Below are 18,641 nucleotides of genomic sequence, written 5' to 3' on the forward strand. Positions count from 1 at the left end.
TGAACAATTTAGTCAATAAATAGATTAATTCCATAGTTTACATTTTGAGAATTTAAATTCAAAACGAGTAACAGATACAATAATGAAAGCTGAATAAGAATAAAACTTGGATGAAAGCTGTTCAACTGATGGAAATTTTGAGTGATGTATGACACTGAGCAATGTATAGAATCACTGATTCATTATATTGTACACCTGAAACTAATATAACACTGTATCAAAAAAAACACTGTATCTTAACTATACTCAAATTAAAAATTTTTTCAAATTAAAATTTTTAAAAAATTAATAAAAAACAATTTTAAAAGAACAAAAAAAATACCATTGGAGAAATTACATGATTCTCCTCTTTTGGGTAAATGTCTTAGGATAATAAAACAGTAGCAGCTTACCCTCTGACAAGCTAATACAACATTTAAAGGGCATCGCAATTCTCCAAATCAAGTCAAAATTAATAGGAGTTTGAGGGAATCCAAGATGATATTATGGGGAACAGGAGACTAAACACAAGGGCGATGAGGGGGCACCTGTGTGGCTCAATTGGTTAAGAGTCTGACTTCTGCTCTGGTCATAATCTTGGGGTCTTGGGATGGAGCCGCAAGGACTTCTCCCTGCTAAGCAGGAAGTCTGCTTGCCCCTTTCTCTCTGCCCTTTCCCCCACTCCCGCTGGTGCTTACTCTCTTCTTCCGTCCCTCCCTCTCTCAAATAAATAAACAAAAATCCTTATATATAAAACTCACACAAGGGGAGTAAGTATAGAAACAATGATAGATGGGGATCCCTGGGTGGCACAGTGGTTTAGTGCCTGCCTTTGGCCCAGGGGGCAATCCTGGAGACCCAGATCGAATCTGACGTCAGGTTCCCTATATGGAGCCTGCTTCTCCCTCTGCCTGTGTCTCTGCCTCTCTCTCTCTCTCTGTGACTATCATGAATAAATAAATAAAATCTTAAAAAAAAAAAGAAACAATGATAGATGAAAATTCCTGGTGTAACTTGGAAGGAAAGGCCAAGCAGGCACTGCATGACTGGTGGAAATGGTTTGGGCAATTGGGTAGGTACTCACTATGACCTCCCTGGAAGAGACACTGACCTTCATTACCACAGACCCCTCCCATGTCTTCATCTTTGGCAAGTGCAGCCCCCTGGCAACTCTGCCCCCCTGGCAACTTTTTCTTTGGCCTGGCCCCCATGGTGAGCGATATAGACCCGAAGCCCTTCACGGCCATCTTGTATGACAATGGGCCTGGCTACAGGGTGGTAGGCCATGAGGAAGAGAATGTCTCCATGGTGGACTATGCTCACAACAATTGCTAGATGCAGTCTCCTGTGCTTCTGTATCATGAGACCTCTGACAGGGCAGACGTAGCAGTTTTTGTCAAGGGTCCCATGGCACACCTGCTGCACGGCATCCAGAGCAGAACTACATTGCCCCATGCGATGGCTTACATGGCCTACAGTAGTGCCAACCATGACCACTGTGGTTTGGCCAGCTCGGCAGCTTTTGCTCACGTGCCTACCTGCAGAGGAGAACAAGTCCTCCCCAGCAGGATGGGAGTCTGCTCACTCACTCATTCCAGGGCTGCCCAGGGCTCCCAAGAAGTACACTCCTTGGCCTGGCCTTCCAGCCCCAGCCTGGAGAGCCAGACACTGCCCAGCGCCCAACATGCATACCCACTCCTCCCTAAAGTGACACTCCTATTTTTTTTCAAGGACAAAAATTATTTTTCTCTTTTTGGGGTTGGTTAAAAGGGAACGGAAAACATTTAAATGAAACTTTCGCCAAAAATACCTTTCTGAATATTTCTGGTAACAAAAAGAAGAGAAAGAAAATTACAGGTATGATTTGGATATGAGTTTACTTATAGAAACTGGTATCATACAGTCCAATATTAAGAGATTACCGTTAGGAGCACATGGAAAGCATGAGCCCAGAGAGAGAGAACAAACTCAATGACATGGGTGGATCTAGAGGGTGTTATGCTAAGCAAAGTAAGTCACTCAGAGAAAGATAAATACCACATGATTTCACTTACATGTGGAATTTAAGAAACAAAACAAATGAGCAGAAGGGAAAAAGAGAGAGAGAGGCAAACCAAAAAACAGGCCTTTAGCTAGAGAGAAGCAACTGCTGGTTACCAGCGGGGCAGGGGAGGAAGGATGGGTGACGCAGGTGATGGGCACCAGGCTGAATCACTCATTGTACACTTGCAGCGAATATTCTGCTGTGTGTTAACTAACTGGAATTTAACTAGAAACTTAAAAAAGAAGAATGAGGTCCCAGTTCGCGTCTGTATGAACTTAACTTTATATCATTCTAGCTGCCAGAGTAACACATCACACCGTCCTAGAGTAGAGAGCCGAAGCTGAATAATTCTTCCTGCATTCAATTGTGATTGGTCTTGGTGATGGAGACAGGACAGAGGAATCAGGGCGCCAGTTAGGAGGAACACAACTCAGAAAGTACCTGGGGCACCAGCTGGGCTGGACTCCAAAATGACTACTGGCTGGGGATGACTTCAAGGGGGTCAGCGGGACACAAACCATTAAGTAAACTTGGCAAAAACCAGGCTGCATTCTTTCCAGCCAGGATAGACCCATTTAAAGATACTGCCCCCTTTCAGACTCCTTTTACCAGAAAAGGAAAATCCAAATGTTCCCTACACAGGTAAAACAAGACAAAACTCTTAAACAAAAGTATATATGGGGCTACAGGAGTCATAAACAGGATTCATTATGGAATGAAAAGTAGGGATTTTCCCAGCAATCAAATTTTGTTCCACTCATTTAAGTGGACCGGCCAGATATCAAATATGGCGGAAGGTTGGGGGTGGGGTGGGGTGGGGTGGGGTGGGGGTGGTGGGAGCATAGTTAATAGTCTGCATGAAAATGATGAGAGCTGACTTTTAAGTCTTTTTATACTTTTATCTTATCAGACTCATTTTTGATAATAAACTCCCCAGACATATGTGTTTAAATATTCTAAATATATTGAGAAAGCTGGTGCCCATACAGAGATTTTTCTTCAAGAATTTCTTAACACTGCAAGGAACACATTTCTTCAGTATTTCATGCAATTGGTGCAAATGTTCAACTGGTTTCTCTCTCTCTGTCATTCTCTTTCATTTTTTGTCCCTGCTGCTTCTAGATTCAAGGAGGCAATGCCCTAGGCATAGCTTGTACATATCAAAGAAACCTAATTTATTCCTTTTACTATATTAACAAGAATTAGTCACTTCTTGCCAAGTACGTTAAGTTGAGGAATTACGAAACAGCAAAATCATGGAAACAAGGGAGATATATATACTTAATACTTTTGTATCTGGATAATTGACCTGAATATGCTAATGGAGGGAAAGGCAAAGGGTTTTTGTTTTCTTGGCTGTGACTAATTAAAGTACTTGAAGAAATGCATTTATACTTAACAATTTTAAGTTTACTTGTTTGGTTTGTACAATATTTTAAGGCTTGTTTCCATGGATTTAATTTTTTAAATTTCTGCATACTATGTTAATTTTTTTGGCATTAGATTCTCTAAAATCTACTTCTTTTCACAAGCTTCATCTTTAAAGCAACATAAAATTTAGGTACTTTTTGACTCAACACTAGCAGAGATAAAATTAAATGAGTGTTATTTTCATCTCTCTGCTTCTTTGATCCCGTATGCCCATTTGCCCCATGAATAGGAAGGTAAAGCTCTAAGATTGGGAAATTAAATTAACTTCTAAATCTCCCAAAGTTATTAAAATAATTTTATTATTTCTTGATGTAAACAAATACACTTTAATTTTTATTTTGTGGTTTTGTTTGTCTTATATTTATTTACAGCCTGTATTGTGACAGTTGGTGCATTGGCTGCTAAGTTATAAAAGATATGACCTTCTTTCTTCAGAGAAGCATGAAACCTAATGGGGAGGATGGCTAAAAAAATGCAAAGCAGACTAAAACAGAAGGGGAAGTGCCAGGAAGATTGCCATGTGTGAACTCATATGCATTTTAGGTTATAAATGGTGACCCTCTGCTTTTTTTCCTTAAAGAAAATCATAAAATATGGGTTTTTCTTCTTAGGAAAGAAATACATGTCAAATATGGGAAAATTAGAAATTCCATTTAGGCCAAAGGAAAAAAATTTAGAATACCATTATCTAGTGGTCACCACTGTTACTGTCATTTTAATATCTTTATGTGTATGTAGTTTTACCAAATGCTATAATATTATACATATTGTTTTATAACTTTGTGTCTTTCCACTTATTATATCATGACTGTCATTACACTTAATTACTTTTTAAAGTATCATTAAATGTCGCATGATATTAGGGGACGCATTTGCACCATGATATATTAACAATTCATTACTTGGGACTCCTGGGTGGCGCAGCGGTTTAGCGCCTGCCTTTGGCCCAGGGCGTGATATGGAGATCCGGGATCGAATCCCACGTCGGGCTCCCGGTGAATGGAGCCTGCTTCTCCCTCTGCCTGTGTCTCTGCCTCTCTCTCTCTCTCTGTGATTATCATAAAAAAAAAAAAAAAAAAAAATTCATTACTTAACAATTGGAACGTTTCAAATGTGTTCTGATGAAACATAATGTTATCAAAATCCTTTTGCCATGAATAATTATTTCCTTAGGATATGAGGATAAATAAATACCTCTGAGATCTCTGATACATCTTGGTCAGATTTTGGAGGTGTCTACTTTGAATTCCTTTCTAATGATAGGTCTCAAGGTTGGGAGCCCTGGGTTAGTTACTGTTTGAGTCTTTATGAATTAGTAAATGTAGAATGTTGTAGAAGGGGCCCATGTGGCTTGGCAGTTCTGGCCTCAGGGTAGGCTTAGAAGGAAAGGCGTGGCCAAGTGAGGGTCTAGATGGTTTGTTTCCACTCGTCACTTCCATACATGTGATTAAAAGCTGGTTTTAGCCTTGCTTTCTTCCCAGGGGCTCCAAGTCACTCCAATTTGTTGAAATTGATTCAAACATACCTCTTGATTCCTCCTTTTTGCCCCTTTGTTTGAAATTAAATTACCTGGGTTATATGGTACCTCCCAAGGGTGTTCAATCCTGAACCCAAAATTAATAGGCAACTACTTTAATTGTTCTGCATCTCAATATAAAATTCATTTATAGGAGGAAAGTGGAGAGTGTTAATGCTTTGCTAATAATATAAAAATGTAACAAAACAATAAATGTCCAACAAAATGCAGTTTTGCACACGTGGTGGTACTTCCACATGGCCCAAGGTAACTTCAAGGGGTTAATACTTCATCATTTTAGAAGAATACATTTGAAAATCTTGTAGAGGTACATATTTTAGTTGAATGTTAAAAACCAAATTTCTCTTAAGTACACACATACGCTCAAGTTCTCATAGGCTAATTAATAAAGGGAGGTTGTATTCTTTCTTTTGTTTTCTTATTTTCTTTTCCTGTTTTTTTTTGTTTGTTTTTTGATTTTTGATTCTTTTCTTTCTTTTCTTTCTTTCTTTTTTTTTTTTGCTATGCAGAAAACTAGTGCATATAGGATATAAATGCATCGAGGAAGGGATAGAATGTTGTGGAAAATTTCCAAGCCTTTATAACCAAAACTACATATCAGAAAGCAACATTTTTGGAAAAATCCAAATTTTTAGCTATCACTCTAGGAGATTCTGATTCAGTAATCCATGACAGGGACCTGGAATCAGAATTTTAAAACGCTCTTCAGAGACTTCTAATCAACCGAGTTTGGCAGCCATTTCCTGAAGCCACTTTCAACCATCAATTTAGCAGAAATTAAGTGGGATTCAATGAATGTAACAAGAACACCTGTAGCTCAGAAGTATTTTTATGAGGGAAAGTCATTGAAAGACATCATCTCCATTTTACTCTTTCTCCTTGTTTATGTTTAAAATACTTTTAAATGTTTTATTTTCTAACATTTTGTAACATTCTCATGATCAATGATGTTCTCATGATCATCGGGCTTTAGAGCTCAGGATGATCATAATATTGATCTTGCCTGGTGTCCTCATTTTTCCAGTGAGAGAGAATAAATGAGTTGGTCAGCATTTTATTCTAGAAAGTCACAGATCTGGAACTATGGTATGATTTCCTGATTCCATCCAACCAGTGTTCTTTATACTACATCACGACTTCTCACTACAGTACACTCTTTCGATGTATCAGTTTTCATTTTGTTGATTATCTGACATGTATTTAAAATTGTGCATATAATTAAAAAACAATGCCTTATCCCTTATTCAGTGTGTTATTTTTATATATTTTTTTAGTGGAAAGGATTTTAATGAAATACTAAAGTTTTAGATCTTAGATTGACAATGAATCTGAACTCACATCAATTGCTCTGTGATTTAATTAAAATGTGACATTTGATGCTTTGCTATTATGGAAATTATGACAAATTTCTATAATGGAAATTCTGCAAATTGTGTGCTAAGCCTTGGATTTTCTCATAAGAACACTCAGCTTTGCAATATGCACAATTATATGCAAACTCCTGAGGTAAACATTGGAAGTCTGTGCTTCTAAAGCAGTACAAACAATGCCATTCTAGCAGCATACTGTCAATGTCAGAAAATTCATTTTCTGCATTAAGAATATGGACAATGGAAAGAGTCTATAAAGCAGTAACTAATATAAACAATTTAAAACATGAGACATGTGGATTCTCTCTAAATATATCCCTTCCAAATATGTGTTCCATCTTGCTTAGATTGGAAGACTAATTCTAATAGCAAGAAATATCTTTTTTCCACTTCATTGAGGTACATTTGACAAATAAAAATTGCATATATTGTGTAATATTGGTGTTTTGATATACATACACCTTGTGAATGATCACCATAATTGAGCTACCTAACATATCCATCACCTCACATAGTTACCTTTGTTTTCTTTTTCTGTGTATGTGTTTGTGGTGAGAGCATTTAAGATCTATCCTCTAAACAAATTTCAAGTGTACAAATAGTGAGGAATATATTTTTAATACAGTGCAGCTGCAGATGCAGGAATACTTGTCACATTCAGACCACGGAGTAAAGACTCTGGCTATCTAGCACTGAACCAATCAATGGCAAATGTTGCACATGCACATGGAACACGGATGGTTCTTTGGTGATAGGGCTGTTGCAGAGAATTCCTTACCTTGCTTTTGATAGTAGCCTGAAGGTTATTTCTTTCCACATGTCATGCTGTGTATTTATAGATTCCCCATTTAGAGTATAACCTCTCACACATTGCAGAGGTAGCAGTATTTGACCTCTCTTTATATGACTCTAGATTATAGACCTGTAACTATCAGCCTAGTTTAGATCATAGACCTATGTAACTGTGAACTAAGCAATGAATTTGTGAGATTTTGGCCTAAGTCTTGAAGATTAATTCAAATGCATTATAAACATCAGGGACTAAAATATGTGTATAGTCCATTTATTCCATAAACAGCTCTGTATTGTCTTTGATATGCCAGATGCTATTTTTAAGAGTTGAGGTTACAAGTCTGATTTTGCTTTTTGTTTTATTCATTTGCTTTTTCTTTCTTTCTTTCTTTCTTTCTTTCTTTCTTTCTTTCTTTCTTTCTTCTTTCTTTCTTTCTTTCTTTTTTTAGATTCCACATATAAAGGAAATCATATGGTATTTGGCTTTTTTCTGTCTGGCTTATTTCACTTAGAGTACCTTCTAGGTCCATGCATATTGTCACAAATGGCAAGACTTCATCCTATTTATGGCTGAGTAACATTCCATAGTGTGTGTGCGTGTTTGTGTGTGTGTGTGTGTGTGTGTGTGTGTGTATCTCACACACTCTTTATCCATTCATCTATCAGTGGATCAGTGGATACTTGAGCTGCTTGGCTATTGTAAATAATGCTGCAATAAACATAGGGGTGCATATATCTTTTCAAATTATTGTTTTGGTTTCTTTTTTTTTGATAAATACGCAGCAGTGAAATTATTGGATCGTGCTGTAATTCTATTTTTAGTTTTTTGAGAAAGCTCTATACTATTTCTATAATGGCTATACCAATTTACATTCCCACCCATAGTGCATAAGGCTTGCCAGACAGGAGGGATCTAGAGATTGGGCAAAATGGGTAAAGGGGAGTGGGAGATACTGTCTTTCAGTTGTGCAATCAATAAGACATAGGAATAAAAGGTACAGTTCAAGGAATATTGTCAATGGTATTGTAATATCATTGAATGGTGACAGAAGGTAGCTATGCTTGTGGTGAGCAGAGTGTAAGACATAGAGTTGTTGAATCACTATGTTATATGCTTGAAACTAATGTAACATGTGTGTCAATTATACTCATATAAAAAATAAAAAATAAAAGAAGAATGCATGCTAAAAAGAAAAAGAGTTCTGGTTATAGGATTGAGTAATCAAATTCCCCTGGCCCTCATGGAGCTTACACACAGGTTGAGAGGCACTATAAAATAAGTAAACATATAACATATGAAGTGGTAATAATGAAATAAAGAGAAGTGAGGCAAAGCACTTGATAGGAAGGGTCAGGATGGTGGTGAGGTTTTAGTGCATGTAGTAGCCAAAGGAAGCATCACTTATTAGGTGACATTTGAATAGAAATCAACAGTGATAAAGGAGAAAGTCATGCAGGTACCTAGGGAGTGTTTTCCCAGAAGGAATAGCAGGAGAAGTTTCCTAGATCAGAATGTGCCTGGAACAGCAAGGAGAATAGTAGTGTTTGTAGTAAAATTAAGAAGAGTTAAAAGAGGTTAGAAAAGTTGGTGTAATTAGGGTTTGGATCATCTGGAGCCCTTAATATGCTGAAAGGATACTGTTTTGTTATGTTTTTTTATGTTTGTTTTTTTGTCTGAATGAATATGGGATCAGAGGAGTGGTATGATATGACTGCATATTTTCAGTGAGACCATTATCCTTCTGAGTGAAGAACAAACTGTAGGAGGTCAATCGTGGAAGCAGGGAAACTAGTTACAAGTAATTGCAATAATCAGGGAAAAAGTTGGTGAAACAAATGAGAATTTATCAGATTCTGTAAATAATTTGAAAATGGTGATGCAAAGGTATTTTGAAGACCAGATGTGAAATTTTAGAGAAAAAGAGGAATCAAGAATGACTCTCAGATTTTTTTCACCGGAAACTTGGAATGATAAAATTGTCATTTAATGAGATGGAGAAGAGATTTTTTTTTTGAAGCATATTGAAGTTCAAGAGTTCTATTTGAAATTGTAAGGTTGAGGTGTTAGCTATCCAAATGAAAACAGTAAGGAGGGAAATACACATGCATGTTGGGATTGCAGGAGAAGTGTTTGCACTTGGAATATAGCTTTTGCATTCTTCCGGCTCTATACATGATACTTAGTTATGAGATTGGATGAGATCATCTTGGAGGTGAAGAGAAGGGAACTGAGTGTTATCAAACTGGAGCACTGCATTACTTAGGCGTGTGAAAGATGCTGGGGAGCTAGCAAAGGGGACCGACACGGAGTGGCCGCTGAGGTGGGAGAAAAACAAGACTCAACCGGTGTCCCCAGTTTTGAGTGGGTCAAATGTTTCATGAACAAAAACTGATTAACCGACTCAAATTCTGCAAATGAGCTAATATGAATATTTATAGCTTTCCAGAAGCTAGAGAATTTTTATGACTTAGAATCTTGGAATTGGAACTGGCTGTCTCTATACATGAAGAAACTCCCTCAAAAAATAAAACCATGTCTATAAAATGTTCATATCTTCCAGAAGAGGCATTGCATGGCTGTGTCTTATAATCTCTGTAAATTGGAATGTTTGCCAAGGCCCTGTTACCCCCTTTATAAAATGATATGGTCTCTTTCCTTCATTATTATGACCATAATAATACAGAATACTTACTATGTGTAAAATCATTGTTTGAAGTAATTACATTAAATATTAGCAAGAGCCTTATGTACTAGACTGTGTATTACGTAGATTCAAGAGGAGGAAGTGAGGCATAAAGAGGTGGGAAATTTACTGAAGGCCAACTGAAAATTGTTATATTCAGAATTCAAGGCCCCGAAGTCTTCCCAGTGGTAGTATTCATCTCCAGTTACTACACTAAACTGACCCCCCTCTAAGTGCAGTCGCACCTCATGGACTCAGGTTAGTCCAACTCTCCATACTGGAAAGAACTTGGGTTTCTCTTGACTATGTCAGGAGCCTCACTCTGTGCTTGATGCAGTGCTGTAGTGACTCTGGAATGCCTTTCTTTTGCCTTCTAGATTGCTTTTGTTTCTCGCTTCAGCTCCCTGTGTTGCAGGTGCCACACACTCCATGTTCATATCTGTTCCTCTTTTATACCCACCTCAGAAAAGTAGGGCGACAGTAAATATCCTTTGAATGCCTGTACATTGGGAAATTTCCTAGAATTTTTTCAAGAAATTGTCCTTCCATGTGATATTTAGGATCAGTTGAACATGATCTTGGTGAAACATCTCAGGACATGCATAACTGTGGAAGGTTAAGTTCACAACTTTATAAATGTTTAGAGGATCTTACTGTTAAAATTTCAAGATCTGAAGTAATGACTTTCTCATGGTAGACTGATAGAGATACTGCGATGTCTAAGACTTTTCTCATCCTAGCAGTAGACGTCCAGGAAGAGGATGGTCTACACCTCTTATTCCCCTATGAATGGTACAGGAAATAGGCAATATTGTATGTTTGATCTCATGCAGTAATCATAAGGCAGGTAATATTTTGGAATTTACTTTGCAAATAAGCATATGCCTTTCTTTGGGAGTCCTCCGGTTGAAAAATAGAATCCCAAATTTGATTACCTTTATGCAATACCAAAATTGAATCCGAAAGCTTCTTAACAAGGGGATATCGGTATGGGAAAAAAATGGTAATCTATATGTTCTAGAGTATATTTGGTGTTTGAAAGGACTAGTAAATCTTGTATTTTATCCATCTGCATGGATTCTGAAACCACTGACAAATATACATAGAAAACAGGCAAACTTTTCTAATTAGTAATTGAAATGGGGATGTAGAATAGGGTTAGGAATGTGGGACTCATGGATTTGCCAGCACTTCCTATGCACCTTCCCCAAAACAGCTTTCCATGAAGACTTTGAGAAAGTTTATTCAGATAAAGTTCAGAGTTCAGAGAATGAGAAAGAGACAGGAAATTATTAAGAAATGATATATTACATTTAGCCAATTGAGAACTATGGAACAGATAGAGTGAGCAGGACATGGGACCAAATGAAGAGTGTAGATTTACATAAAAACATCAGCTGGAGAAATATGATTCTTCTTCCTACAAAAATTAGTCATTTAATTCATTTAGCAAATACACCCCCGTATAATTTCTGCTAAGGCTTCCTGAATCGATGAATGGCCATTCCTACTGTTACAGCTCTGCAGTGAAAGGTCTATTTTGTGTGTCTACTTGGCTGAGCTATGGTACCTAGGTATTTGTCTAGATGTTGCTGTGAATATATTTTTTTTTAGATGTGAGATTAGTAGACTTTGGGTAAATCAGTTCACCTTTTATACTGTGGATGGGCTTCATTCAATCAGACAAGGCTTTACAAGAAAAGACTGAGGTCCCTCGAGGAAGAGATTTTGCCACTTGACTGGCCTCGTACTCAAGACTGAAGAAGCATCAGCTCTTCTCTGGCTCTTCAGTCTGCTGGCTTGCCCTGCAAGTTTTTGCCTTTGAAGTCCCCACAATTTCCTGTGTCAACACCTTAAGATAAATCTATTCTGTCTCTCTGTCTGTCCATCCAACCATCCATCCATCCACCCATCCATCCATCCACCCATCCACCCATCTGCTCATTTACCCATCCATCCATCTTATGACCTGTTTCTCTGGAGAACCTTGACTAAAATAGATTTTCACAGAGCAAATTTTCGGTTGCTTATTACATACTTCCAGAATCTACCTTCTCCAGTATATTATAAACTTTTTAAGGACTGGGACTTTTAAAATTTGTATTCTTTGTAGTGTTTAGCTGTCTGTGATTATAGAAAGCTTGATGTTTTACTCTTTGAAATTGTAAATTGAATATTATAGAATAAATACCTAGTAGGAAATGTCTGATTAAGTATGATGCATAAAATTAACACATTAAGTAATAGGACTTTTAGTTCAGAATATTCAGTTCAGCAGTACATGGGGTGGAGCTGGGTCTAGGTCCCAGAGTCAGTTACTGGTAATTGGTAATTTTAGATAATTGTTGTCAAAAACTCTTCCACGTGCAGAATTTTCTGTATATCTGAGGAATGCACATACTCTGATGGACAGAAAATACATGACTTTTTTCTGTTATATATGACTTACATTCTTTTTTTCCTATTATGCCCTGCATTTTACTACCTCTTTACTTCCTCCCCACTTTTATTATTTGAATTTCACATATCTGAATTTCATATATCCTTCTGGGTTCAGGTTAAATACAACTTCTGTCATAAAGTCTTCCTTAAGTTTACCTACCTGAAAATAACGTCGACTATTTCCATGTCTTTTTAACTGTACCTTTCCCAAGTTTTTATTAATGTCCAATTTTTATTTTATGTTAGTTTATTCATAACAGGAAGGATCCATTTTCATCTTCGTCAACCCAGAACAACATAGAAGTAACTTAAACACTGAAAAATATTTGTTAAAAAGTTAAATGATGCATGCACGCTTAGAGACCTAAAAGTAAGAGGCCAAAAAAGTTTGGTAACTGAACCCAAGATTAATGTCTACTTCTTAAATATCTTAGTGTATTTCTGGATGACTTTAATGATTTATCCTGACATATCCTCTCTGTTCCTTATCTCTTTTTCTATTTTTCAAATAGAATAACACCAAGTTTTTACTTAACCCTATTATGATAGTAACAAGAATGGGTGCTTTTATGATAACTGTGCAAGGTGGAGCAGCTACCTCTGAACTTCTACCACGAGAGCTATCTGTGCTGGGGGTTAGCTGAGCCTGTACCCTTTCTCTGCACGACCATAACCTTAGTATCTCATGTCCTGTCAAGTATTCTGTGGCCCAGCATGCTAGTTGGCCATGGGAATAGCTAGTTTAGGGAGAGATTAATGGCAGGGTGTGAGGGCCTGATCTGGATCAAAGTTCATGATGAAATGATGCACCTACATTAATTACTTAGGTCTGCATTTTGGATGAAGTTTCTTCCATTAGCAGAAAGAGGATAATATTGAATTAACTAGTTCTTTTAAGCGTGAGACACAGTCCATCATTGCTTGTCTGGCCATGTAGTAAAAAGACTATGGGACGCACACTTCCATCAGCTACATTTTGATTAGATTGAGTTAGAAATCAAGATGACTCACTTCTTCACCTTCATTCACTAATGCTCCTTTCTCAGCCAACTTGCAAGAAAACAAAGTGAGTGTCACGATGAACACTGAATCTCAAATGTTAAATGCACCGGTCCTTATTTCAAAATGCTTATTCTACAAGCTATTGTACTTGTTGTCCTGAGTGAATGGACATTCCTTCTCATGTTTCTTTTGCTTGTTTTTCATGCAGATAATGCTAACCTCTAAATAAGAACATGAAGAACGATAACACAGTTTGATCATTTTCTGGAAGTTATACTAACAACATGAGTAAATGAAATTGGATTTTTCGATTACATATAAAATAGCACAAACTTTAATGACCCTCTTATCTCAGTGAAGCACTTATTAAGGATTAGCAATTTAAAAGAGCATGGAAGTATTAACATCTGCAAAATATTTAGGAAGATCGGATTATCAAGACACATGCTATGTATCTTTCTCTTCTTGGTCCTAGATTGAGGGAATAATTGTGAGTAGAAAATGTTCCCATTTCCCCCCAAGACTCTGCCTAGAGAGTTTACTCTTTAGAAATCATGATTCTTTCAATGGAGATTAGCGATTGTATCAACAGGTATTCCAGAGAAGATCCTGTCAGCTGCTAAGCAGGATTCACAGCTGCTGGCTACATCCCATCCCCATACATGTTAGTTCTCTCTCAAGGCCTCCCTTTGTTACCCTATTAGTTATGAATATGTCAGCCCAGTATACCTATCCGGTAGCATGATGTTCTTTACCAACCAACATTGGATCTTTGCCGAGCCAGAATCCTGGCAGGTGTGTAAGCCTTATCCTTTATCGTAAGCAGTTTCTACAGTTTGAGGCCATACAGAGGTACAGAGCATTTTTGCCACATAATGTTATTAAATACTCTCTTTAGGATCCACCGTAGAATGAGTATGAACCTTCCTTCTATTTGCATTTACTATTAAAACCAGAAACCATGTCATTAACACAGGTTGAACTGTTAGACTCTGAATGGTTAATTGTGTTGGTTGAAGAGGTTGTTTAGATAAATCATAATTTATTACAAAGAAAAGACATCTGCCTGAGAAGTTGGAGGTCAGAATAGGGGTTAAAGATAACTATTATAAAAGCTGTCTGATGATTTTCCACAAGATTCAGGGAGGGTCCACTGGCCCCACCTAAATGCATGTCCACTCCATTAATATCACTTAATAAGATGATGAAGCATCTAAAGAAAAAATACACTTCAATATTATGTATTATGACATGTGTTTTGCATTATGGCTCAGCTTGAATTATGAACAAACAATACGTCAGCAAGTTTGTGGCTATCGAATGTATAGAGCTTACCTGGTTGCAAAAGTACCTTCAGCCTGTGTTCCATGGCACAGTTTGATTCCGTACCACTCCATACTAAGTTGGAAAAAATAAATTTTAGTCATCTCTCTCTCTCTCTCTCTCTCTCTCTCTCTCTCTCTCTCTCTCAATCTTGGCAACCTCATGGCAGTCAAGACTATGTCAGGAGAGGATCATGGTGCAAGTGTTTTTGTGCTTAAGGACTTCATGTCTTCACATCCATGCAAAACACACAGTAGATGCTAAATATATTGGTAGATTATCAAATGATCACATATTACAATATGGACAAATTATTCATAGTGACTTATCTATATTTCTTAACCCCTTTAAAAGCACATGTCATATGCAACTGCATAATGTCTAGGCCCTTGTTGGATTTTAAATAATTGCTAATATGTTTGTGCTTTTCCCAAATTGCAACACTGTTCACCCAAAATAGGTAAGATGATGGTGTTAAAGGGTACAAACTTGTAATATGTATTTTCTACTTGTAAGCAGCAAGTAAGCCATAGAAATCTAATGTACAGTATAATGAGTATAGACAATAATGTACCATCATTTATGTAATGTAAATATTGCTACAGTGCCAATCATATTATGGTTTATAAATGTATCAAAGTGACTTTATGTATGTTGTATGCCGTACACCTTAAAATTACATAATTTATTCAATAAATAAAAGGTAAAAAAATACAAAATACCTAAAAGAAGGCTTTCCTTCCTAATCCATATTCCTTCTCTATTTCCTCTATATACTAGCCGTGAAACTAGGATTTGATACAACTTTCCTATGAACACGTTGACTTTAGTCTGTTTATTTATTATTCTCCTTACCTTTTTTTTTCAGATCTTCATTCATTTCTCAAACTCACAATTACACTTCCGTTTCTTAAACTAATATGTCCATCCAGGTAAATTGGCCAATTGCTGGCACTCTATCAGGCGTGAGCAACCAATATTTCCCACCACAAGTAACTCACATAATACTGCATATTTTTCAATTTACTCTTTTCTTTTTCTTTTAATATGAAAGTTTTACACACACGTGCCTATGATCACCTTCCTCAATAGCATTGACAATTACTACATTCTTCTTCATTAATTTTTATTAAATCAATCTTAATGCCTATACTATGGCAGGCATTTTTTTAGGATACAATCACTTCCTTGAGGGTTCTCTCTCAACCATGCAATGCTTGCTGATAACGGGCCCAGCCTGTGCTCTCATATTTGCACCCATCGGGCTCCACTAGGACCACCATTATATGAGGTGGTTGTGGATGTGGATTTGGGATTCAGCCTGTGGTGGCTCAGTCTCCTTATCAACTGCCTAATTACCTCTGTGATGGGGGAGAATTATTTTACTTCTGCATTGCTTAGGACATGTGACTTAAAAACAAAGATTGTAGCAGTAATATTTCACACGGTTGCAGTAAGGATTTAATGACAGGATACATGCAAAACTCAACATACTGCTTGGCATGTTACATGCACTTCATGGGGGATGTGCATGTTTGTGATTGCTTCAAAACACTTGAAAACAGTGGGGCTAAGTAATTGTAATTAATTTTTTGGACAAAAGACATAATATAAGGCTCTTCAGATAACTTGATGAGTATTTGCATCTTGATTTTGTGCTTGTTTGCGATTTTTTTAACTTCAGCTCTGAATAAGTATCACAAAAATTAATTGTTAACATTAAGATACTTTGCTTTTATATTGAATGACTATATCCTATGTATTATAAAATCTTGAGTAAAATATACAGAACAATTATAAAGCCACACTGGGAAGCAGTTATTACTAGAAATTTTGGGTTTTATTTTGTATGACATAGGTAACCATTTAAAGAAGAAGGTTAAGATAATGGCATACTCTTTTTAATTTAAGAAGACCGAGTTTGGTGCTATTTACTTACAGAAACTTTATAATGTAAAAATTTAAACATCTGAAGAAAACATCTAAAATAGTGACTTTACTATTATAGGTTGTTACCCTTCTTTTTATTTTTCAGGAATACACAATAGATATAATTTTTGCCCAAACCTGGTTTGACAGTCGTTTAAAATTCAACAGTACCATGAAAGTGCTTATGCTTAACAGTAATATGGTAGGAAAAATTTGGATTCCTGACACTTTCTTCCGAAACTCAAGAAAATCTGATGCACATTGGATAACAACTCCTAACCGTCTGCTTCGAATTTGGAATGATGGACGAGTTCTATATACTCTAAGGTAATACTATTTTTTAAAAGGTAGGTGCTCTAATTTATTTTCCGTACTAATACTTGATCAACTTACAAATTTTCTTTTTTCGGTTTTACAAAGGCAGAAATATGGAATTCCTTTCATCCACTAAGATCTAAAATGGTGGAATATTTTGGAAGCTTTTTTTTTTTTTTTTTTTTTAAGCTCAGAGTAACTAGTGTATGAAAGGGACTAAATGGAAAGAAGAAAAACCTCTTGATAGCTCCCTCCTCTGAAACATAAGAGGATGTGATGTGAGCATTATATTTTCTAACCTATAAACCTATGATGCAAATGGTTGACTGAGATTTTCTCTAGGAGCCTGTCCTGCTCTAAAATTTTCAATAATGTAGTAAAACATCCTCAAGAAAGCATTAAACAAAGGTTGATGTATATGATATTCAAGTTTATTTAATTCATTGTCTTGGACATTAAATCTTAACATATCTTATTAAGAATCATCCTTCATGAAAAGAAGTTCATGAAAATTTAAGAGAAAGCAATCACTGTGCTTAACCGTGTATATTGTTAATTCTATGCGTGTGCAATGTCTGTTGTGGTCTTGAAGTATAAATTTCTTACCGTGAAAAGAAATTAAACTGAAATGTACAGGATGGTAGCTTATTTGGCTGGAGAGGAGAATATTAGAATATTACAATATTCTATTAGAATATTACAATATTGTAAATATTATGATATTACCACTTTTAAAACTTTGAGAGGTTGCAATTATTATTATTTTCTAATAGATCACAGTCCATTATGGTAGGCCAAAATCATTCCTAAAAATTAGACAAGGGATTTTTAATGATTGAAATTATATCTTATTATTTAATATTTATTTTTTCATTTAAACAGATTAACAATTAATGCGGAATGTTATCTTCAGCTTCATAACTTTCCTATGGATGAACATTCCTGTCCACTGGAATTTTCAAGCTGTAAGTAACAAAATGTGTGATATTTTCATAGAATTTTAGCCTCAGACTCTGTTTATTTAAAAATGTAAAGTAAAATGAGATAAAATATGATTTATATAATTTTAATAAGTGTGGATTATGTTTATGTCTCAGAAAAAATAATTACAAATGATATATTTGTTTCTTGCTTTTAAATTAAAATTGACAATAAATGCATATAGTAAATGTATATTTTTAATTATATCATTCCTACAAATTTTGGCTTAATCCAAGTGCCTTTTTCCTATTTTGATTAAGTAAAGTAGTCCTGAAGATAGGTTTCTGTTCAAATGTTTTAACAGTGCCACGAATAAAATATTGCTTCAAATTTTGTTCATCTCCCTGAGGCAAGGTTTAACTTTATTACACTGGGTTTTAAAATATGTTTCAAAGATTGGTTTGGTGAATAATATTTACTACATGAATAGCAAATCTTTGAGAAGACTTTAATGAGTTGGAAAAGCCAAGGTAGAAATAAGCTTATTTTATTCAAAAGAAAGACTGAAACACAGAGAAATGATTAAAGCTAAATATTTTGAATATAAAAAGTATTTTGTTTCAAGAAAATAATTATTACCTTTCTATATGAATATCAATTTAATTCATATTTACTAACATGTTCACATAGATTTTTATAAAAATGTTTTTCTAGATAACAGATAATAGAGCAAGTCTTAAGAAAACATGTAAAATGTTTTAAAAATGTTTTTGCCTATATCCACAAATTGTCTAATGCTATTTTTTTCTATTGAAATTTGAGTATTTTAGATATCAAATTCTAAAGTCTATTCACTGTAAATTTTATGTATT

The 18,641-nt window shown here is 35.8% G+C and overlaps 1 protein-coding gene across 2 annotated transcripts in view; it reads left to right on the forward strand.

The window, feature by feature from the left end:
* Positions 1–18,641, forward strand: part of GABRG1 (gamma-aminobutyric acid type A receptor subunit gamma1) — a 79,690-nt gene that overhangs the window by 35,838 nt on the left and 25,211 nt on the right. For both annotated transcript variants that reach the window (XM_072749091.1, XM_026016496.2), the window contains exons 4-5: positions 16,640–16,860; positions 17,731–17,813. In XM_072749091.1, the coding sequence (XP_072605192.1) occupies positions 16,640–16,860; positions 17,731–17,813 (304 nt within the window). The remainder of the gene's footprint in view (positions 1–16,639; positions 16,861–17,730; positions 17,814–18,641) is intronic.

The sequence above is a fragment of the Vulpes vulpes genome, chromosome 2 (genome assembly GCF_048418805.1).
Source record: "Vulpes vulpes isolate BD-2025 chromosome 2, VulVul3, whole genome shotgun sequence".
Lineage (NCBI taxonomy): Eukaryota > Metazoa > Chordata > Mammalia > Carnivora > Canidae > Vulpes > Vulpes vulpes.